This window comes from Prionailurus viverrinus, chromosome D4, assembly GCF_022837055.1.
Source record: "Prionailurus viverrinus isolate Anna chromosome D4, UM_Priviv_1.0, whole genome shotgun sequence".
Taxonomy (NCBI): Eukaryota; Metazoa; Chordata; class Mammalia; order Carnivora; family Felidae; genus Prionailurus; species Prionailurus viverrinus.
In genome coordinates, this window is record NC_062573.1 from 87,101,933 (window position 1) to 87,124,102 (window position 22,170).

The window sequence follows — 22,170 nt, forward strand, 5'->3', positions numbered from 1 at the left end:
GACAGTGACGAGGGATGGATCCCCGCCTGTCCAGCCGTCAGGTGAGACCACAGCCCCAGCCTCAACAGAGAGCCAGAGCCACCCTGCCAAACCTCACGTGAAACAGAGAGCTGTAGTAACAGGTGATAATGACGATTGTTTTTGAACCACTGTGTTTCAGGGTAACTGGTTACCTGGCAGTTATACACGGAATGCACCAGACATCCAAGCAGACGCCCGGCCAAAGGGAGGCAGAACTCCACACGATGGCTGGGGAACAGTATCATGCAGGAGCCCAAGCACAGACCACCTTTCTAGGCTTGAGAGACAGTCTGGGCGGCTGGACTGGACTCTGCAATAGCAGTGAGGTCGGGAGGTGACCGGGGCGTCATGCAGAGTCTCGCAGGCCAGGCAGCCAGGGCCCAGTATTTGAGGTTATGCGCTGAGACGAGGGCGTGGTGATCTCTGACTGATATGTTTGAAAACAGCCTCTGTACACACGGAAGAATTAACAGTAGGGTCTCCAAGAGACGTGTGCACACTCGTGTTCAGAGCAGCATTATTCACGGTAGCCAAGAGGCAGAAGTCAGCCAGTGTGCGTGAGCGGAGGAACGGGTTAGTATATATGCTGTGTCCAGACAGTGGGTTCAGGCTTAAAAAGGAAGGAAATTCTGACACCTACTGCAACATGGATGAGCCTTGAGGACATGATGTTGAATGTGATATTGTGATTTACAGTAAGAAATACATATTTGGTCTTCCTCCGGGCAGAACTCTTAAAACCCTAGGGATTTCCTAAAGGAGAGAAAAAGGTGCCTTTTGTTATGTTAATGTGGCGACTTTTGGAATGTCCCCAGGTCACCTAAGAATGGGGCTGGTGGCCCAGAGAACCCTCCATGTGATTGGAGGGTTAGAACTTTCAATCCACCCCTCGGCTCAGGAGAGAGGAGGGGGTCTGGAGCTTGAGTCAATCCCCAAGGGCCAATGAATAGATCAATCGTGCCTTAAGGGACAGGGTTCAGAGAGCCTCCGGCGTTGGTGTGGGAGAGTGATCTGCCTGGAGAGTGCCTGGACTCTCCGTGTCCTCTCTCCACATGCTGCCCTGTGCATCTTTCTGAGTTCTGTGAACGACTCTAGCAAATTAGTCCAATCTAAGGAAGGGATGGTGGGAACCTCTGACTTACAACCAGTTGGTCAGATGCACAGGTGAGAACCTGGATTTACGGCCGGCGTCTGCAGCATGGCAGGTGGGGGACACTCTAGGACAGCCCGCAGCTTGTGGGATCGAATTCTCCTGGCAGACAGGGTCAGCAGTGAATTGAACTGTAGGCCACTCTGCTGGTTTCTGAGAACTGCTTGTTGGTGTGTGGGGAAGCCCCCTCCACACGTTGGAAATTGGTTGCACAGAACATTAAGGACCAAGTGAGATAAGCTGACACAAAAGGTCAAATACTGGAGGATTCCACTTACATGAGATCCCTACGGCAGCCAAGTCCATAGACAGACGGTATGGGATGGTGGGTGCCAGGTGCTGGGGAGAGAGGAGACAGGGGAGTGTTTAAGGGGTACAGAGGTTCAGTCTGGGAAGATGGGAAAGTTCTGGAAACATGTTGGTGATGGTTGTACAAGAGTGTGAATGTACTTAATGCCCCTGCACTGTATGCTTAACAGTGGTTAAGATGGTAAATTTTTATATTATGCATATTTTACCACAATTAGAAATTCAAAACCCCAAAGCAACCCTGAATGGAGGCAAGGAGCCTAGGAGACCAGGAAGCTACTCCAACAATCAGGGCGACAGGAGCCAGAGGCTGGATACACCGAGTGGGTTCCACATGGGTTTTGAGGTTGAGTCACAAGGACTCGCTGCAGGACTGGATGTGGGGTCTCAGAGAAAGTGGAATCGGTGTTTGGGCCTGGGGGAGTGGAAGGGGCAGGTAGAATCAGGAGTTCCTCCTCTCTGCTGAGTCCAGAAGCTGAAGTGCATCTAAATCCCTGAATGTTCAGGCCTGAGGAAGCTAACAGCTCGCACGTTGTTTCCTGGGCCGCTTACTTTTGAGTCACAGCCACTTGCCAGACGTATGTGTGGAGATACCCCTGGAAGATTCCAGCCCGGCCTCTGCTGACAAGGGCCGCGGGGCAGATGTGCCCAGCAAACCCACAGAACCAGGAGACGAAATGGTAACCTGGCGGCTGTGGTTTTAAGCCAGAGTTTCCCGGTGGCTGGCTGTCCAGCAGTGGACAAATGGTACACACAGATAACCAAGTTGCTGAGAAATGGACTCACAAGGCAGTTTTCCCCCAGCCCCTGTCCCCCGAGCGGGGGACGTTCTACCTGGGATGGGGTGCTGCCTGATGCTGCTCAGCCTCTTCTGGGGACAGGAACGGCGGCGCCCCAGTATTGAGGGCTGACTGGTGTTCTCTGATGGCGTAGCTATCCTAGCACCTCAACACCGCGGGTCTCGCGTGTTGGAAGGGCTGGGGCAGGCCTCGAAGCACGTGTGGTGGAGAGGAGGAGGGCACACCAGGAGAGTCACCCTCCTGGCCCGTGACGTCAGTCTGGTCACTGCGTGGTACGCGTGAGTGAGGTGCGTGCCCCCCAGGCCAGAGCCCTGCCTTGAGGGACCCTTCACATCCCTTCCTCTTCCCAGAGGTCACGGACCCCCCGCCTTGGGATGGGGCTGCTCCCCCAGCTGGGGGCCTGTGACCGCACAGCGCGAGCAAGAAATAAACCCTGAGGCTACGGGGCTGCTCCGGACTGAATGCTCGTGTCCCCCAAATCCGTGGATTGAGGCCCTGCCCCATGGTTGTCTCTAGAGATGGACCTCTGAGGAAGTACTGAGTGTAAACTGGGTCCTAAGGGTGGGGCCCTGATCCCTACGATTAGTGTCCTTGTAACCAGACACCAGAGAGCCCACCGCCCTGGTCACCCAGCACGTGTGAGGACACAGAAGGTGGCTGTGTGCGAGCACGAGGGTCCACACCAGAACCACATGGGCTGGCACGTGGGTCTCGGGCTCCCAGCCCCCAGGACTGGGAGACAAATCTCTGAGGTGTGCCTCCACCCCAGGGCCTGGGGCTGGCACAGGGCTTGTTCCTCGCAGCAGCAGGACCCTTCCTGAACACCATGATGACTTGGGTGCAAAGCTGGCCTGGCAGCATTGCAGGCACGGGTGGGGGTGGGGGTGGTGGCAGGTGCCGAGGCCCCTCCGTGGGAGTGAGCTTGGGGTTTCCAGAAGCAGAAAGAAAGGTGTTCACTCCTCTCTTCCCAGTACAAGGTGGGACTGGTTTTGGGGGGCTTGGGGCTGGCTGCTTCCCTGTTCTCTGCAGCTGGGTGACGCCTCTCTGCCCTGCACCGTCCGGGACGCTCCCAATCCACCAGAGACCCCTGGCTGTGGCGCACACGGGTTCAGAGCCCAGCGTGCCACACAGCTGAGGCCTCCCGCCCCCGGGTCTCCTGGGCAAGGACTCTGACACTCGTGCACCTGCCCCAGCCGGACCCCATCTGTCACCCTCAGCTGTTAGGAATGGAGAACAGGGCCACCCTCCTTGGGCCGCTTCACCCCAGTCTTCCCGTCCTGCACTCCGGGAGCCCCGGGTCAGTACCCGGGGACAAAATACTTGCCTCGGCAGGACTTGAAAGCCCGCAAGGAGCACAGCAGTTTCTGACAGCGTCACGGCCACCCTCTGTGGGGTCACAGCAGCTTGTCACCCCAGCCCGGCCCCCCGCAGCTGAGCCTGCAGACTCGTCAGAGGCGCGTGGCCCAGGGGCACGGCTTGCCACTGCCAGAGAATCTGGGGAGAGCCCAGGTCTGCCGGGGACACCATCATGTGGAGCCTGCACTGCTCAGGTTGAGGGCTGGGAACGACGTTGCCCAGCTGGTGTCGCCCGGCACCCCCCACGGGAGCGCGGCGTGAAAGATGCCTCGTGCCCAGGTGAGGGCTGCACACACCCTCTGGCCTCACGATCCGACCCTGAAACCCACCCTACGGAACAGCATCCCAGGACAGAAAGGATGTTGGCACCAAATGCAACAGCTGAAAACCACCCAAGGGTCCCTCAGCAGGTGGCTTCCCAAAAGAGCCAAGGGACAGACAGACCAATCCGGGTAGCCTGCATCAGGATATATTTGTAAGTGATGGGAAACACCGCAATCATGGCTTCAGGGGGGGGAGCCCAGGCTCCTGAGGACCACAGGCTGCCCTCCTCACGGCCCCAGTGTGGCTGCGGAGGCTCCGGGCAGGAAGCAGGGAAGGTCAGAGGACAAGCCAAAGTGACTTGTCTCAATGGCCAGACAGATCCCACCCCAAAATGCAGGAGACTGGAGGTTGGATCTTAACCGGCCCAGGACAGTTGTGGACGTGGAGGGTGGGACCTAGCAGCCCCCAGGAGCCACTCAGAGGCGTGGCTGAGCAGTGAGCCCTGAAGGAGCACAGCAGCAGGTGCAAACGTTTAGAGCCCCACCTGATGGGTGTGGACATACAGGTATGCTGTCTGTCTGTCCCCTCAGGAAGAGGGGCTGGGTGGTAAGAGACAGGACATCTTCCTGTCAAACTGCTTTGACGAGTTCGGGGTTGGGGGACTGTGATGGCTTTGAAGGTGTCCCCCTGTGCCTGGTCCTCCTCCCATCCAGAAGTGGAGTTCAGCTGCCCCCTTGCTGGCTGGCATGCAGCAGCAGTGACCCGGCAGGACTTCCCGGGCCCCGGAGGGCATGGCTGGCACTCAGGACCCTCACCGTGGACACCAGCCCCCAGTGTGCAAGGAGACCCGGGCCACTCGAGACGGCCACTGCCGCTGAGGTCTCTGTGAGCAGGCTGCTGATGGCACTGCCCGACGGAGCCCCAGCAAGCCCGGGGCCCTGAGCAGCAGTGGCAATAAGGGAGTTGTTTTACACTCTGAGTACAACAGAGATTGAAAAGCAAGACAGTGGTCCTTATCTTTGTTTCCCCAGTGTTAGAATGGTTTATTTCCCACCTCCCACCACTCGTGGCTACTGTGCAGGTAACAGAGGCAGCACCCCAGCTGGGCCCCTGCTCACAGGCCCCGGCCTGGCCTGCGGGGAAGATGAGGCAGCCAGCAGGAGCCGAGAGGTTGGCTGCCCGGCCTCCTGCTCTGCTGTAAGTGAGATTTGCTTAAAATGTCCTCCAGTTTCTTTAAAGGAGCAGGCTAGGCAGGGTTGCACCTGGTTCCAGAACCTTTCGTGCTGGTTCCAAGGGAGCCTGTCTATAAAAATTGTTCTGGCTGGGCGTCCCCGGGACAGGACACCCCACCGGCGTCCCCAGCTCAGCACCCTGAGGGATCCCTAACCCCAGAAGGTGATTTCACTGACCACTCTTAAGCTGGGCACAGGTGGATATGCAGGTGGCTGGGTGGTGGGATTGGCCTGGTCTTCCCAGTGTGGAGGGCAGGCTCTGGCCTCTGCCTCAGTCACCCCGGGACGTAGGCTGCATGCTGCCTGGACATTCCTGTAGCGGGCCAGGAGGCAGGCAGGGCGTGCCCCGGGTCCGCCGTGTGCACCATCACCTGGGCACGGGGTGAGCCAGCAGGACGGGTGGTCCAGGGGTCCTTGTCCACGCCACGGGCCATGCCAGCCATTTCTCTGGTTCCCTCACCCAGGTCTCTGCAGGAAGAAGAGGCAAAGCTTGGGGGAAGAGCGGGGACCCCGTGTAACCCGACACTGCCCCCATGCCGGGCACCTGGGCCCTGCCTTCAGTGGGCTTGGGGCAGGGTCAGAACTGCCCTGAGCCTGAGGAGGCCTCTCCCTGGGCCTCAGACCCCTCACTCGTATGAGGTATGTGGTCCAAGGAGCAGCATGCCCACCTTCCAAGCTGGGAAGGGGCTTCCTGGGGCGGTGCCGGGGAAGGGGGCTTATTCAGCGTGTGCAGAAAGCACAGGGGCCAGGCCTCTCCCTGGTGGCCTGGGGCCAGATCACCCACTGCCTGTATCTCCGGTTCCTCTGTGCATCCCACCTCCTTCAATCACACTCTTCAGCCTGACCAGAGCCTGCACCCCCATCCACCAGGTCGTCTCCTGCTCACACTGCCCTGCTGCTTCCTGCCCCCACTTAAGATGCTGTCTCTCTCCTTCCCCCAAATGCAGACTCTCCCCATCTGTTCACCACAGTCATCACCTCCTCCAGGAAGCCTGCCTGGATCTCTGCTCCCCCCACACTTAACTCTCAGAAAAGCTCTAGGAAGTAGTAGGAGTTAAGAAGTTATGTTGGTTTGATGAATAAGTAAATGAACCAGTTAATTAGCGGAGAGGAAAGACTGCTTGGTGGGTGAGGCTGTGGACTTTGGAGCCAGACAGCCAGAGTCCAAACTCGGCTTCACGCTTAGCAGTTATGTGCGATTCTGGACAAGTTTCTATTAAAATGGGATGGAAACGGTGCCCGCCGCTAAGGTTAGAGCAGCGCCTGGCCTATTGGGAGTTGCTGGGAAACATACAGAAAACAGGAATGCTGGGGGCACACCTGGCCTCCTCCAGACAGCCCCACTGACCTAGATGGGGGCTCGAGGCCCTGGGCCTTACCTAGGAAGGCACATCCGAGAGACAGCCGTTCCTCCCCCACTGAACTGGTGCATCCCCAGCTGAGACACAGCACGGTGTGTCACAGTCTGTAATGGGAAGGGAAGGTGCCGCCGGGTAGGGGGCGATGGAAAAGCTCTGAGACCTGCTGGGGGGCGGGGGGGGCTGACCGCCCGCGAAGGGAATGCATCAGCCGAGACCCCACGGTGCAGCCGGAGCAAAAAGGCAGGCACTTGCGGCCGTGGCTACGCTTCTGTCCCAAGGACACACAGAGCTCCCAGAGCAGCCGTCACCAGAAGGCGACGCGCAGAGTAACCCCGAAGGACTAAAGCCAACAATACAACTGACAGCGATGGTGTGGGGAACACCTCAGCGTTAACCGAGGAGCTGCCGAGGAGCATGAAGCTGCGCCTGCTAAGGGAGTGAGCGGGAGACAAGTCCTGACACCCGGTGACGGTGCAGCTGTTGTGAAAACGGCTCAGATAATTTGTGCTGGGCTCCTGGGGAAAGAACGTGGAAATAAAAACATCCAGACTGTTGACCTCAACAGTCCATTCTTGGGTGGTCCCAAATGTCATCTTGAGAAAGGAAAACCACTCTAAGTAAGTGCAGACATTCACCCAAACCCGAGTGCCGTGGCTGGAGCATCTGGGGCGACGCTCTGGGGACCGCGGACCACGTGGTACACGGATGGAAAGGGGGTGAGGCAGCATTTCTGCCACGCCACCGTGACGTGCGCCTAGTGTGTGTCTAAGGTGCATCTGGAGCTCCAGGGAGAGAGACAGGAAATCAGCGCCTCCCCGTGGGCCAGACTCCACACTCCAGCCATCGCCGGGCCCGGGACGTCGCAAACAGACACGGGGCCAGACCGCCGCACCACAGCCGCGCCTCGAGACAAGAGCAGGATGAACGGTGACGGCCGGCACTCCCCGAGCCCTGTCCAGCCGGCCCAGGCACTGCTAAGACCCTGGCCGTTTGACGGAGGACCCTGAGGCCGCAGCAGCCGCCATGCAGCAAGGCCACCAGACGGGGACAGGTGGACGGAAAGGACTGGAGCCTGTGGAAACGTCAGCCCAGATGAGGTCGGCGACAGTGACCGTGAGCATGACAGGGGGCCCGTTACACGTTCCGTCTGCTTCTGTGTGCTCCTGACATCTCCCCAAAATAAAGTTCAGGAAAGAGTTCAGAGTGACGTGCAAACAGCAAAACCAAAAAGACAGTGAGTAAACAGCCAGAGCTCATCCTCATTCCTCACAACAGGAAGGACAGAGTCGCGGCACAATTAGAATCACCATGTGTAACCCCCAGGCCACAGGTCGGGGCCGTGGGGGGAGCAGTATGGCCCCTTGCAGAGTCCCCTCTTCATCACGTGACGTGGACGCCCCAACCGAGAGGCCCCAGAGCATGTGACCACGGGGCGCCAGCCTGACCTGCGTCTGTGACCCACAGCAGCGCCACCAGGGGGCACATCCGGGAGATGCAGCCTGAGTGTGGCCATGCAGAAGCCTGGCGGCCCAGAACCCGCAAGAGACAAAGCTGCCAAAAACAAACAGCCCGCCCCACTGAAGGCGCCCGGAGCCCCAGCGCTGGGGTCAGAGGGCACATACTGAAAGCTAGAAACACCGGGAGCTGTTGTATCTGCAGCCCACGTGCAGTCTTGACCAGACTCCGGGAGTCAGAGGAAGGGACATAAGAGAAAGTCCCTGTAACGGTTCAGAAAGTCTGTGTGCCCGTGCAAGAAGCACAAGACCCAGAGCCCTGCTGCGTCCCCCGGGAGGGGACCTCCTGTCTCTGCAGGTCTGAGTTCCCAGGATAAAGGCACTGGGTGGTGGGAGTTGAGGCCCAGGTAAGGCTGGGCAGCGTGTGGGATGACGGGCGTCCTGACCGAGCTGGGCCCCCCACCCTCACGCCCAATGCCCCCCTCGCCGTGCCCGTGCCCACGTGGTGAAGCTGTAGTTGTCGTGAGCCTGGCCAGGGCGGACCCCGGGGTCCCTGCCACCACCGCCGCCATTGTTCGGGCCCTTGAGGCCGAGGTAGGAGGCCTGCACCGTATCCAAGTCCCCGGCTCTCAGCTGGAGCCACAGCTGGGTTGCCCTGGGGAGAGACGGGGGAAGGACATTCAGGATGCCAAATCCTCTGCAAGGCGGTTGATGAGCCGGACTCTGGCTCCTCACCCTGCTCACCCAGCACCGCGGAGCCCAGGCCGCGAGCGGACCCAGACTGAAGGAGGCCCAGACCAGACCCATGTGTGCGGCCTGGTTAGGAAAGACCTTCCAGAGCCGCGAGGCTCTGTGAGTCGTAGGCTGCTGTGGGGCAGCACTCGGTAGCCGGGCTCCCTGAGGAGCCAGGGCAGCCCCAGCGCCCCTGGACACCCGCCGGGGGCCCAGGGCACGGATGGCAAGTGCCCATGGAGCGCCCTCTGCCGTCAGGCTCGGGCGGCAGGGAGGGCTGGAGGCCCCTAGGGCCAGCGTACCTGTCGGACGGCTGCTCACTCCTCTTCATGCACCTCATGAGGCAGCAGGTGAGGAAGGCCACGGACATGAGTAGGATGACAGCGCAGCTGACGATGGAGGCGATCACGGCCACCTTGAAGCCGAAGGTCTCGTACGGCGGCACGGCTGCGAGGGAGACAGGGCCACCTCCTGCACAGGGCTCGCGAGGCCCTCGGCAACCCCGTTCCGTGGGGGAGGCAGGGAGGTAGGTGCTGGTGGCTGGGGCTGTCAGGGAACACTGTCCCCTAAAGGGGGGGGGGGGTGCTTGGGCAGGGTGCTTGGGCACGTGCTCCAAGCTGGTAAACCCTTCAGGGGCCCACGTGCCTTCTCAGTTCACTTTCCAGGAGGCTCAAAAGCAAGAAGAATGCCTATGTCTGAGGCCAAAGGGCCTTTGCTGCTTAACAGCCGTGTGACCTCAGCTATGGGTCGAGCAGTGTTCTACCGGCTTCTAACGGGCATCCTGGGAAGACAAGGCCCAGGGTCCTAGTCTGAGCAACACTGCACACCCTGCCCTGCGGTGACACTGCTCACGCCCCGCCTCCACCCCCATCCCCTGCCCCAGCTGAACACAGGCCACCCAGACCCAAGAGCTCTCCCAGCCGCCCCCGCAGCTGTATATCCATCTTCTGGCCCGTGGGGGTGAGGGGAATCGTGTGGGGCACTTCTTAGGGCCTTCCTTTCCTGCCCGGCCACGACAAGCACCCAGAACACAGGTGCCATTGTCTTGAGTCCCACCCCAGAGCGACGGGCCAGCGCAGCCTGGGTCCCCCCTCCACAGGGAGTGCCGTATGAGATGCCCATCCTGAGGGCTATGGGCCCTCAGAGAGAAAGCTCCTTGTCAGTGAATCCCTGTTATCTTGGAGCCTAATCCGGATGGGCGCCCTCCTTCTCAGAGACTGATCCAGCACACGAGCATTTGAAAGGCTCTGAGAAGTGCTCTAGCCTATTAATCCAGCATGTTCCAAACTGTGTTGGCTACGAAGCCCTCTTTGATGCCCGACACACGTCAACATGATACAGTGACCTCCCTTTGGAAAACCCTTCACCACCCTGTACAACAAATACAACTCGAAAGCTAGAAAGCCATCTCATCCCCTGACGGGGAGCCCGGGGCTGCGAGCATCCTGGCCCTCAGTGTCCCCAGTTCTAGAATCCATAGCACATATAATATCCTATTAAGGTCTGCTGCATGGGTGCATAAAAGAATGAATGAATGAACAGACAGAGCTGCCCGCTTAAAAGATGACAGAGAACAGCTCAAACAAGCTCTCGGTGCTGACAGGCCAAGTCGGTGGCAGAGCGAGGGTTGAGGCTGCTGGGCCTGGAGTCCATGTGCAGACATAGGGCCCAGTGGGGGCTGTCCAGCTGCCAGCAGCGGGGTCGGGACCCTACAGAGGCCTAGCGGGGACTTGTACCCACCGCATCCCCTCCGTGGACGCTCACGCCCACACGACGGGACCAGCCGCCCCCACCCCCTGCAGGTGCTCAGGGGAAGCAGGCCTCACACTTGCACACGGGGCTCACTGAAGACCACTCGGCGATGCTCCCCTTCCAAGCACAGGTGAGGAGGCCGGACCCAACCATCTGGTGGCCTGAGGGGCAGTGGAACACGAGGACAGTCCCCACAGAAGTGCCGTCGCCACGAAGGACTTGAAGGGTGCCCCGCGGGGGTGGCTGCACCCGTGTGCACGTGCCTAGGGAAGAAGAGAGCAGAGATGAGGGCCCTACCCTGGACGGCAGAGGGTGGGAAGGAGCCCCGGCGGGGAAGGGCGCTGCTGCTCCAACACCCACACGACGCCCTGGGTAAGGTGCCACGGCCCAGGCCATCTGGCGTGGCAGCCACTCGGCCGGTGGCCTGGGGGCCCACGCGGAGCAGATCCCAACATTAGGTGAACCTTAGAGGTTCCAAAGACCACAGTGTTGAAAAAACGAATCTGTGTCAGAAGACAAGAAAAGCAAACACAGGTGACTCTTGAACAACACGGTTTTGAACGGCTCGGGTACACTCAAGTGTGGACTTTTTACAGGACAGGGCTGTAAATGGATTTTCTCTTACTTACGACTTTCTTTTTTTTTTTTTTCCAACGTTTTTTATTTATTTTTGGGACAGAGAGAGACACAGCATGAACGGGGGAGGGGCAGAGAGAGAGGGAGACACAGCATCGGAAACAGGCTCCAGGCTCCGAGCCATCAGCCCAGAGCCCGACGCGGGGCTCGAACTCACGGACCGCGAGATCGTGACCTGAGCTGAAGTCGGACGCTTAACCGACTGCGCCACCCAGGCGCCCCACTTACGACTTTCTTAATGACGTTTCTTTTCTCTAGTTTACTTTACTGTAATCATATGGTACATAACCCATCTAACATGCGAGATAGGTGTGAACCAGCTCTTGATGTGATCAGTAAGGCTTCTGGCCAACAGTAGCCATTAGTGGTTAAGTTTTCGGGGAGTCAGAAGTTATATCCAAATATCAACTGCATGGGGGTCAGGACCCCTAACTTCTGTGTTGGTCAAGGGTCAACTGCACACAATTAGTATCTAAGCGTAGCTCCAAAGGCAGAAGCAAGGAAAAAACAGGGGAAGGGAGAGACGGGCAGTGTGCGTGAAAAGTAAGAAAGGAGAACTTTCGTTGCTCCAATAGCTAAGACACAAACAAGCTCGGATGAAACAACCAGGAAGAGGTCTGGAGAGCGCAGGACGAAGGTTCAACCCCCTTGCTGGTTGGTATCTTCGTATCCATCCACAAAGCTGACCCCAAATAAAAAACAACGGCTAACGTGGGAACACGCGCTTCACAGAAAAAACACAAGGAGCCGAGAGGCAAGAATCTGTTTCCTCATGGTAGCTGAGGATGTGTGGATTCAGAGACCTCATCTCTCACCCCTTGAGCTGGCCAATCGTAAGAGAAAAAAGACCACGTGCCAAGTTCAAGAGGCCTGGGAACGCCCGCTCTGGGTGGATCCAGACCTTTCCGGATGGGAAAACGTGTGAAGAGCTTTGTGTCGTGGATCACCCGAGAATTTAGCCAAAGGAGAGAATTACGAATCTGCAGCCAGGATTTCTACACCAGGATGTTCACCCCCACGTGTACAGAAACCACCAATGTGCCTGGCCGTGGACCCGTGCGGCCAAGCAAGGCATAGCCTGGTGACAAATGCCAGCCAGCCGTCCTTCCATAAGGACGTACAGAGACGGTATGAACGGAGTGGCAATCACAGCACCGTCATAAGACCGCCACAGTGACAACAGCTGGCACTTACAGGGAGCCTACGGAGTGCCGGATGCTGAACGCACGCCTTACGTGCACTGACACATCAACCTGGACAGTGCCTTCCTGGGGAGCCACCATTCTCCCCACACGACAGGTTAGGAAACCGAGGCACAGGGTGGCTAAGTCACTTCCTGAGGCTACACAGCTCCTGTGTTGCAGGGCAGGGATTCGGAACCAGCAAGACGGCACCAGGCTACCTTCTGAACACGTGTGTGCACGTGGACATATGCACGCAGCCACGTGCCCTGTGTCTGGCTCCCCTGCTCAGCACAAGGCCCAGGGAAGGCACCAGCCATGACATTCTGCCGTCAGCCTGGCACGCTGTGACCCAGCCAAGCTCCTGCACTCGCCAGGCTGCGCGACACGTGGCCTTTCCCGCGTTCACTCGGACGGCAGCACCGGGCCGGCTCCTTCCGTGCTCCAGCCCTGACACGTGGACACTTCTTGATCCACAGCCAACTCGCCAGCCAACCCTGCGGGCTCTGCTTTTAAAATCTGTACCCAGGACACCCCCCGGGGGCTAGAGTGCCCCCCAAGGCCACGCCCACCTGGAAACAGCCACGGGGGCTCCATGCGTGCCACCACGGCACCCCATTCCACATAGGCTGTGGGAGGAGAGCACACCCAGGACCGCCCAGGACAGCGGCTGTCACTCGGGACAGCCACACACGCACATGCCTGGCACATCCAACCTGTCCAGAGGGGAAACCAAGGCAGGGGGAGGTCAAGCCACCCCTTGTCTAGCTGTGCTGGCCTTGCCCCACTCAGGGCGAGGTTGTTAAGGGGGCAGCAGCCTGAGCATCAGCCCCGCTTCGTGCTGTCAGGAAAACAGTAGGAGCCGCGGCTGCCCCAGGCCTCACCATGGGCAGTGACTGTGAGTGACGGCATTTGGCTGTGCTCTGCCAGGCCGCACTAGTCCACCCCTTGTTCTGTCCCACCGAGAACTGGGGGCGGGGGGGCTCACGGGCCGAAATGTGGGGCAGAATGTGAGCCGGGCGCCCTCATGCTTTGTGCAAGGGGTGGGGCGCTGACTCCTGGATCAGCTAACACTGGGAACCTCGTGGGTGCTTGGCTACAGCCCTGTGAGCAGGGCAGTCCATCACTACCTTACAGATGGGGAAACTGAGGCACCGCAAGGCTGGGTGACACACCGCGGGAACTGGCCGCAGCTGTCCCCGTCTGTCCTGCGGCTGGGAGGATGTGGGCCCCCGTCTGCAGGTGTCTGACACCAGCATCACTACCCCCACCAGCAATGCAGCTCTGATAGAATGTTCTGGCCAAGAAGCACCCTCATTCCTAGCCTCGTGCAGCACTCCTAACCATCTCAGAGGACAGCGGAGAAGAATCATCGTCTCCATTTTGCCGCAAGGAAACCAAGGTTCCACAGGGGAGGGGCCCAGGACTAAGTCAGCAGCAGAGCAGGGGGTGTGGGTACCTGTCCCAGAGCGGGTCTTTCCCTGATAGACGGCACTACCAAATTACTAAGACGGTGTCAACAATCACAAAAGAAAAGAACAGGTAAATCAGAAAAGAAAAACCAATGTCTCAGAAACCAGGGGAAGGGCAATTAGTTTAAAAAAAAAAATTAAATAAAAAGCATTCACATCAGAAAAGAAGCAACCCTCCATTTGACACCATCTCGAATCCAAAAATCCCCAGGCATCTACTAAAAACCTACAGAAACTCATAAGTCCAGCAAGGCTGCAGGATGCAAGCCCAACACCCGAAAATCCATCATGTTTCAGCACAGTGGCAGGGAACAAAGTGGAATAAAGAAAGCCATTCCATTTACAAGAGCGTCCGAAGGAATACATCGCTTAGGAATAAAATGAACAAAAGAAGAGTAAAACTTAAACCCCGAAAACTACAAGACACTGCGGGCGGAAATAAAGGTCCTGCCCAGAGGTGAAGTCGCACGTGCCCGCGGGCCGGGAGACTGACCGCCACACTAGCCTTGGCTCCTCTGCAGACACACCACAGCCCCTCCCAGAGTCCCAGCTGCTGCCTTTCCAGAAACGGACAGGAGGGTCCTAAAATTCTTAAGGAAATGCAGAAAACCTAGGATAGTTCCAACAAAAACTATCTTGAAAAACCTCAAAGTTGGAGGACTCACACTTTCTTGTTTCAAAACTTTCCACAAAGCTACAGTGAGAAAGGGACAGACCCGGAGCCAATGGAGCAGAAGTGACAGTGCAGAAATGACCTCTTAAAGTCAGGTGAGCTTTGATGAGGGCACGAGGACCGTTCGGCGGGAAGAGAACGGTGTTCCAGCAGCTAGCGCTGGGCAACAACATCCACGGGCAAAGCAGCGCTGGCCCTCTCCCCACACCAGACACAAAAACGAACTTCAAGTGAATCCCAGACCTAAACGTAAGAGCTAAATCTGCAGAACTCTCAGACGAAAGCAGAGGGATAAATCTTCCTGACCTTGATTCGACACCAAAAGACTAACGACAAAAGCAAAAAATAGACAAATGGGACTTGACTGAAATTAAAAATCTTTGTGCTTCAAAGGCCATGATCAAGAAAGAAAGAAGACAAGCTACAGAGTGTGAGAAAATATTTGTCAACCGTATATCTGATAAAGGACTTGTGTTTAGAGTGCGGAAGTTATTATGCTGAATTATAAATGAAAAAAATTTTTATTTGAGAGAGAGAAAGAGTGCGCGCGAGAGTGGGGAGGGGGCGGGGAGGGGGCAAAGGGAGAGAGAGAGACTCTTAAGCAGGCCCCTTGTTCAGTGCAGAGCCCAAGGCGGGGCTCGATCCACCAGCCTGGGATCATGACCTGAGCCGAAATCAAGAGTCGGCCGTTCAACCAACTGAACCACCCAGATGCCCCGTTATGCTCACTCCATCATAAAAGACAAATAACCAAATTTAAAAATGGGTAAAGTATCTGGACAGACATTTCTCGACAGACATACCATGGCCCCCATTAGCACATGAAAAGATGCTCCCCGTCCTTCCTTCAGGCAAATGCAAATCAAATCACCAGGGAGTCCCTGCTTCACATCCAGCAAGCACCTGTCCCTGAAAAGGACCAGGTGTCCCCAGGAGGTGGAGAACCTGGAGCCACGTGCCCTGCAGGTGGGAACACAACACATGAAGCCCCCTTCCTGACGGTCACACGGGGCGTTACCATGCGGTGCAGCGCCGCCCCGCCCGGCAACACAACCGAGATGAAAACACACCCACACACAGACTTGCACACACACACACAACAGCGTCACTCACGAGAGCCAAACGGTGGAAACCACCCCAACGTCCACACGGATGAGTGGACAGATAAATAGCAAATGGTACAAGCCCCGCTGGAACAGCACCAGACGACAAAAAGGAGAGGGGCAGCGACACAGGCCACGGTGTGGCCGAACCCTATGAGGACAGGACGCTCGGTGCCTGAGCCAGTCACAAAACCTCATGTTGTCAGACTCTGTTTATAGGAAGTGTCTGGAAGAGGCAAGCAAATCCTCACAGGCGGAAAGTAGATTAGCCATGGGCGGGGGGTGCGGGGGGCGTGGGGGGGAGACTGCTGGAGGGCGCACGGCTTCTCTCCGGGGTGATGAAATGTTCTAAAAAGGACCGTGGTGATGGCTGTACCTATCTGAAAACGTACTATAAGCCACTGAGCTGCACACGTTAAATGCACACTTTAAATGGGTGAGTGACATCTCAATAAAGCTCCTAAAAATTCCAGGAAAATACTTGTGTCAATCAAAGAAGTGCAAATTTGAAATGCGAGGTATTGTTTTGGCCCCTTAGCTTGGTCAAGATGGAAAAGTCTGGTGTACGGGGGCGGGTGCGGTGTGTGTGTGTGCGCGCAGAGCCCCGGCGTGGAGGGCAGGGGACCCACCCTGTGCCCCCGAGGTGGACACTGCCCGCTTCTGCTCGCTGACCTGGGACTGAACACTGCAGACTCTGGGCTCTTAACTGACCGCCACACTTGGCCTCGACAGGCGCCAAGGCAGGAGCGACGGAAAGGCTGTCCCAGCCACCGGGCTGCAGCCAGCGCCCCCACCAGGACCCGTGGACACGGACACCGGCTGTCCTCCCCACCAGGAGGCGGGCGGGGCATTCTGGAACCGGGTAGACGGAGCACGGCAGCCACAGGCCGGCCACGTGGCCCCTCCCCCGGGGTCACCAGGGAGCCAACACTTCCTAGTCCTCAATTTAGAGCCGCCACTTCTGCTTCTGGGGCTGGGGCCGCTAAGCAGCCTCTTTCGGTGCTGCCCCGTGTGACCCGCCTGGGGAGGGGGCTGGCCAGGGGGAGAGGCCGGGAGCGCTCACAGCACCCGCACCAAGCGCCCGGCCTGCACACCTAGAACTTTCTCAAGAAGGTCAGGAGCCCTGAGGGACAGACCAGAGTGGCAGCAGAGGTGATGAAGCAGCCTGGTGAAGTGTCAAGGGCAGGGTCAGGCTGGGAGGTGTGGTAATAAATCCATTCAGCTCTGCGGGTGCGTCTGTGATATTTAAGACAAGGGGAGAGAGCCTCCAGCCAGTGTCACTGCTGAATGTCACCGCCTGGCAGCCAGGGCCCGGCCCAGCCCAGACCCCTCGGGCTCTGCGGCACCCCCCGCTGCCCCCGCCACCCGCACCTGCTGCTCTGGGCCTGTGACCCATCTGGAAGTACCCAGACAGCACTGCCATCTCAGGAACTGCTTCGCCCTGTGTGCACGGGTTGGGGGAGGGCCCCGCTGTCACTCACATCCTGTGCTGCTGCCGGTTCCCGTGGGGGTGGCCAGGATGCCCATCCTGGGTTTCTCCACCCAGGGGATGGGTCACACATCTGAAAGGAGAGAAGTGATTCTCCCTAAGGTGCTCAGAGCCATAAAGGGGACAGAGAGAGGGGGCCGTCAGGGAAGGGGGAGGGGCGGCACTGACCCGCAGACAGGAGACAGGATTTAGAGCCCACCCAGTGAGCACACTGTGGGGTGGGGGTCTGCGGGTCTCCGAGAGACTCAGAGTGGGGGGCTTTAAGTGCAGTCCTGGCTCCGTGCCCCAGCCCTGCGGCCTCACACTCTGCATTTCCAGGCAGCGAGCCGAGCTCACACCCGTCAGAGGCAGGGAGCCACAGCATCAGTGTGTGGCCGTGGCAGGCGAAACACAGGGCCAGAGGAATAATTGTGGTGAGAGGAGGGGGAGGAGCCCTGCCCACTACTTGCCCAGAAGAGAGGAATGCCTTCCCTGGGGGGCCGGCCGGGAGCCCCACGTCCCGGACAGGATGCTGAGGTGGGAAGGTGCTCCTGCCCCTGCTGGGAAGCCCCCAGCCCCCAAACCTCAGGCCCTCTCCACCGGGTCTGACTTGAGTCCTGGACCTGGGCCTCACCTTGCTCAGACTCAATTTCCCCATCTGCAAAACAGGGTGAACTGCCCCCCCCCCCCCGCAAGGGTCATGAGAAGAGTAAGGCCACCCCAGGGAGACCTCAGAGCAGTGCCTGAGCTCAGAAACACTCCCCAGGAGGGGGCTCAATGCCTCATTCTGAGCACCCAGCCCATGGCACCCCAGACACCCCCAGGCTCCTATGGGTCTCTTCTGGCATCCCTTCCCTGGGCCCAGGAGGCCAGCGAACACATCTCTGGGCTGAGCCCATTTTCCAGATGAGGAAACTGATGTCCCCCGTGTACACTGGCAGGGTCCCCACAAGACCCTTCCACAGAACTGGTGACACACAGCCAGGGCAGGGAGGTGGTTGAGTGCCAAAGGGCTGCGGGGGGCTGTAGTCACGTCCACCCAAGACCCCCTCCCAGAGACGTCCTGAGGAATCACCACGGCCGGCGGATGGGCCAGCGGGCCCTTGACACCATGGCCCTTGACACGGCAAACCCAGCTTCTGCTCACAGCCCTTACTGACCCCTCCCCGTCCTAGAGACCCCAGACCCCATCACTGGCTCCCAACAGCCCCTCCCTTGATATCTAGGAGGCAAATCCCACCTCCTCCTGTCGGTGCTGAAAACCCTCACAGACACCCCGCTGCCCCTGGGCATCCTGCAGGACACCCTCACGCTGTCCTCTCCGCCAGGCCCCTCCCACCTGTGGCTGGCCCAGACACCTGGCGCGGCACCCCCCCAGCCCTTCTCTGGCTGGACCTATGCACCCCTCAACCGTGGGTGCATTGCTCCTTGGGCCCTTCGTGGCCTTTTTGTACGGCCTCTTTTTTACTAGGTGCAAATAAATCTTAAAGCAGGAAAAACAAAGTAAATGGATTCACTGCAAAGAAGACACAAACCCAAACCAAACCCTAGGGGCTCCCTGGACAGTGAAGGGCAGACTTGCCCTGGAACGCCCCTTGTCCCCAGCTCCCGCCCCAATGGGTCCAGGAGGATGCTCCCTCTCATGGGGAGGGGGGGTGCAGGGCCTGTGGTGGTACTTCCCCAGCCCAGCCCCGCATGGCCAGCAGGGTGAAGAACAAGTCTGTTTGTTAATCTTTTATCTGGAACCTTGGGCCACAGGCATGCCTCCTCCGTCCTCCTCCTTCCCGGAGCCCACACTGCCCTCAAACCCTGACCTCCCCCCCGCACCCCCCCCCCAAGACCAGGTAAATCAGTTACTTTTTTCTGTTCTGGGAAGAGGTGCACTGGGACTGGGATGGGGAGACAGGTTGCTGGGCCCGCTCACCACCGGCCTGGGTCCCTGCCACACTGGAGAGTTGCTTCCTTGATCTGCTCTGGGTTTCCCCCAAACGGAAAGGGAAACCCAAGGAGGAGAGTTCAAAGGGTGACATGTGCTCTATGGAGGGTGGGACCCCCAAGACCCCAGCAGGGGGGGGACAGCCACACGTGGGGGGGCCCACAGCCCTGGCTGTGTGTCTTCAGGCTAGATACTCGCCCTCTCTGAGCACGTCTCCTGTCCCCTCCGAGGGCAGGCCCGGGCCTCGGGCCTCGGCCACAGTGGAGACGGGGTCTCCGGCCACGCCCCCCAGCTGGTGGGTCAGCCCACACTGGCGGAATCCCCAGTGTGTTTCAGAGCAGACCCAGGCTGGTTCCCACCCAGGAAGAGCTGCGACCCAAAGCTCCAGGGGCGGGGGAAGGAACGTGAAGGCAGAAGGCGGAGGCCACACTTGAATTCCCACCACTCCCCCTGGGCCTCGGTCTGTCCTCTGTGAAGTGGGCGCAGATCACCGGTGCCGCAGGGATATAGGAGTCACGCCCCTGGCACGCCCTCATCATCCGGGTCCTCCTGCAGCCCCCTTCCCAGGCATCTCCCTCAACGCCCTTCCAGAAGTGGGAGGGGGTCACCTCTGGCTGCTGGAACCGTGTCCTTCCCGCAGGGCTGCGTTCCTGCACAATCTCCCCCATCAGGGAGTGCTGGAGCAGCCCGGGATGTGGGCCAGGGCCGGCGGGGGCCTGTGGGCAGCGGAAGGGTGGCCTCCATGGCGAGCTGGGCACCCGGCCTCCACTCAACAAACACTTAACCCCTGCTGTGAGCCAGCCTCTGCCCTTCACCAGCCACACCTGGGCAAAGAGGGAAGAACGTGGACCCCGGGACGCCAGGTCCGTGCGGCTAGACGTTGGAAGAGCAGAGTGATGCGTCCATTTTACCACGACAAGGAAAAACACGCCCCCCCCGCCCCCACTGCTAGGTTGTAGCGTGTGCCAAACTGTCACAACCCCACAGGGACAAGTGGGTACACATTTCAAGCTCAAAAGACTGGGGACATGGGGCAGGGGGATGGTGGGGTCTGGGGTGACTGTGTTACCCTGGAGCAGAACAACTGTGGCGGGGGTGGGTGGTGCACAGGCCCTTCCTGACTCCCCCTGACTGGTCCACAAGGCCGGGGACAGGCATGCAGTGCCCACTAAGCACGTGGGGGAAACTGAGGCCAGAAGCAGAGCGACACATCCCAGGTGAGAGGTGTCTTTCAACCCCAAATGCTGGGGAAAGGCTAATGGGCTGGGACCCCCAGGGCGGCCAGAGGAGTCTGAGCCCTAAGATCGGAGGCGGGGAAAGCCTGAGGGCGGGGACTGGCCTCTGAGGCCCCACCCCCCACCCCCAGGATTCTCAGCAAACAGTCTTTTGTATGCAGACACATCAGGGCCTCCCGTTCCCCGTCCTAGGCTGGTCTTGTGCAAGTCTCTCCACCTCTTGGTCAACACCCACCTCCCCGGCAGTGGGGCAACACTCACTCGGTCGTCACACGCACCAAATTCGGTATTAGGGGGACAGGGAGTCAAAGAAAATAAACCCACCTCACCAGGCCAGGCTGCCCCTAGAGCCAAGCACCTTTCCTCTGCCGGCAACTTGCCTCCTTGGGCCTCAGTTTCCCCATTTGAGAAGGAGCTGCCCGCCAGGGCCCCCAGGGTGGGGACTGTTTTAAGCAGGACTGGCAGCACCCGGGGGGGGGGGGGGGCTCCTCCTCCAGGCCCCGCTTCCACCCGTGCAAAGAGCCCAGTCCTGAGCCTGGCCTGGGCCACAGGTGTGCAGAGACCTTCAGGCATAAGGGGGAGGGGGCAGTGTCCGCTAAAGTGAGCCTCGGGGACCTCTGGTTCTGTTTCTCAGTTAGGCTTTAGGCGCATTCATGCAGCAAAGCCAGCCTCCAAACCTGGGGCTTCGGACGAGCTGCCCACACCGCAGCCAAAGCACGAAGGTGAACCCTCTTCAAAACATTCTCGAAATCAATCACAAAGTACGCTAAGTGCCAGTCCTCCCACTTCCGGAGACCCCAGACTTCGTCCCTGGCCCGGGAGCCTGGCAACCGCGGAGAGTCGTTCCCCCGCCAGGCTCAGTTTCCTCACCTGTGAACTGGGGGTGGGGGGCCAGCCGGGGCACCCGAGCGCCTCCCCGCTAAGCGAGGCCGGGTCCCCACGTCGGCCGCACCGACTTCCCTGCTCCGAGCGGGGCGCGGGCGGGGCGGGCGCCGCAGCGGGAGCGGGCGCGCACCTGCGCGGAGGGGCGGCTGGCCGCCGCCGCCTGGTTTCGGGCCGCCTGCAGCCGGGCTTCGGCTCCGCTGGGGCGCCGGCTGGGCGGGAGGGGAGGGTCGGAGAGGGTCGTCCTCGGGCGGGTCTCGGGCTGTGGGCCTCCCCGGACGCGGCCGTGCGCCCCTTCTCCCGGCTGCGCGCCCCCACCGCCGCGGCTGTGCGCACCCCCTCCCCGCTCCCGCTGCGCCGCGCGCCTCTTGGCTTCCCGGTCCGTGAAATGGGTGCAGAGCCTCGCTCGTGGCCCGCAGCCCCGGCGCTCACCTGTGCCGTTCCCCGGGGCGGGTTCGGCGTCCACCGCGCGCCCCCCGGGCCTCGCCCTGCGGCGAGGGGTCGAGGCCGCCCCGTGCATCCCTGCGCTCCTCGCCGCTCGGCCGGGACCGCGGGGCCTGAGCCGGAGGGGCGGGGCGGCCCGGGACACGTCCCCTAGGGCCGGCCCCGCCCCGTGGGGCGGGGGCGGGGCCGACCCCGCGGGAGCCCCAACCCCCCAGGGGGCAAAGCTGGCGGTGCAGGAAGTCTCGCTCCAGGGCTCTGCACGGGCTTTGCCCTCGCCTCCCGCCCCTCTGAAAACCCCGGTTCCCCAGGCCAGGTGTCCTCCGTGAGCGGCACATGTGAACCCCATCCGTGTCCCTGTGGGCCAGGCCCTCTGAGCTGGGGGGTCGATGCTGTAGGTCTTCACTGAGGAGCCCCGGGTGGTGGGGGCAGATTCAGACCCCTGGGGTATGGCTGTGTCCTCACGAACGCGGCGGGGCACCTGCCCTCTCCCGGCTCAGCCCCCGGCCCAGCTCCCCAGGTCGTGGTCCGGGCTGGACCCGGAGCTGCAGCCCGCCCCTTCCTCTCCCTCTGACCCCACCCCGCCCAGGCGCCGCGTCCTTGTCTGGCCATTCGCCCAGGGGGCTCTTAGACTACTTCCCAGCAGAGGCGGCACTGGGTGGCTCAGGGCTGCTCCCAAGCAGGCTTGTCTCTTGCGGAGTTGGAGGAAGTG

The 22,170-nt window shown here is 59.9% G+C and overlaps 1 protein-coding gene across 6 annotated transcripts; it reads right to left on the reverse strand.

The window, feature by feature from the left end:
* Window positions 1-529: 529 nt before the first annotated feature.
* Window positions 530-21,598, reverse strand: SUSD3 (sushi domain containing 3). 6 transcript variants are annotated; one of them, XR_007146279.1, is made up of 7 exons: window positions 21,450-21,598; window positions 10,506-10,694; window positions 8,982-9,126; window positions 8,450-8,602; window positions 5,310-5,600; window positions 1,450-1,510; window positions 535-774 (listed from the first exon to the last, which is right to left on the reverse strand). XR_007146279.1 is itself a non-coding variant. In XM_047829818.1 (6 exons), the coding sequence occupies exons 2-6, from the start codon at window positions 17,021-17,023 to the stop codon at window positions 5,408-5,410; spliced, it is 726 nt and encodes a 241-aa protein (XP_047685774.1). In that variant the 5' UTR covers window positions 17,024-17,058; window positions 21,450-21,568; the 3' UTR covers window positions 4,919-5,407. The 6 variants fall into 6 exon arrangements, 4 of the variants coding, with proteins under 4 accessions (XP_047685774.1, XP_047685771.1, XP_047685773.1 ...); XR_007146278.1 differs by having other exon boundaries at window positions 530-1,510; XM_047829818.1 differs by lacking the exons at window positions 535-774; window positions 1,450-1,510 and adding an exon at window positions 16,978-17,058 and having other exon boundaries at window positions 4,919-5,600; window positions 21,450-21,568.
* Window positions 21,599-22,170: the final 572 nt, after the last annotated feature.

Coding starts and splice junctions, on each gene's coding strand:
- SUSD3 (XM_047829815.1), bottom strand. CDS start 21,537: ATGCACGGGGCGGCCTCGACCCCTCGCCGCAGGGCGAGGCCCGGGGGG. Junction 9,127..10,505: donor AGTGAGCCCCGTGTGCAAGT/GTGAGGCCTGCT, acceptor TCTCCCTCGCAG/CCGTGCCGCCGTACGAGACC. Junction 5,601..8,449: donor GACAACTACAGCTTCACCAC/GTGGGCACGGGC, acceptor TTCTTCCTGCAG/AGACCTGGGTGAGGGAACCA.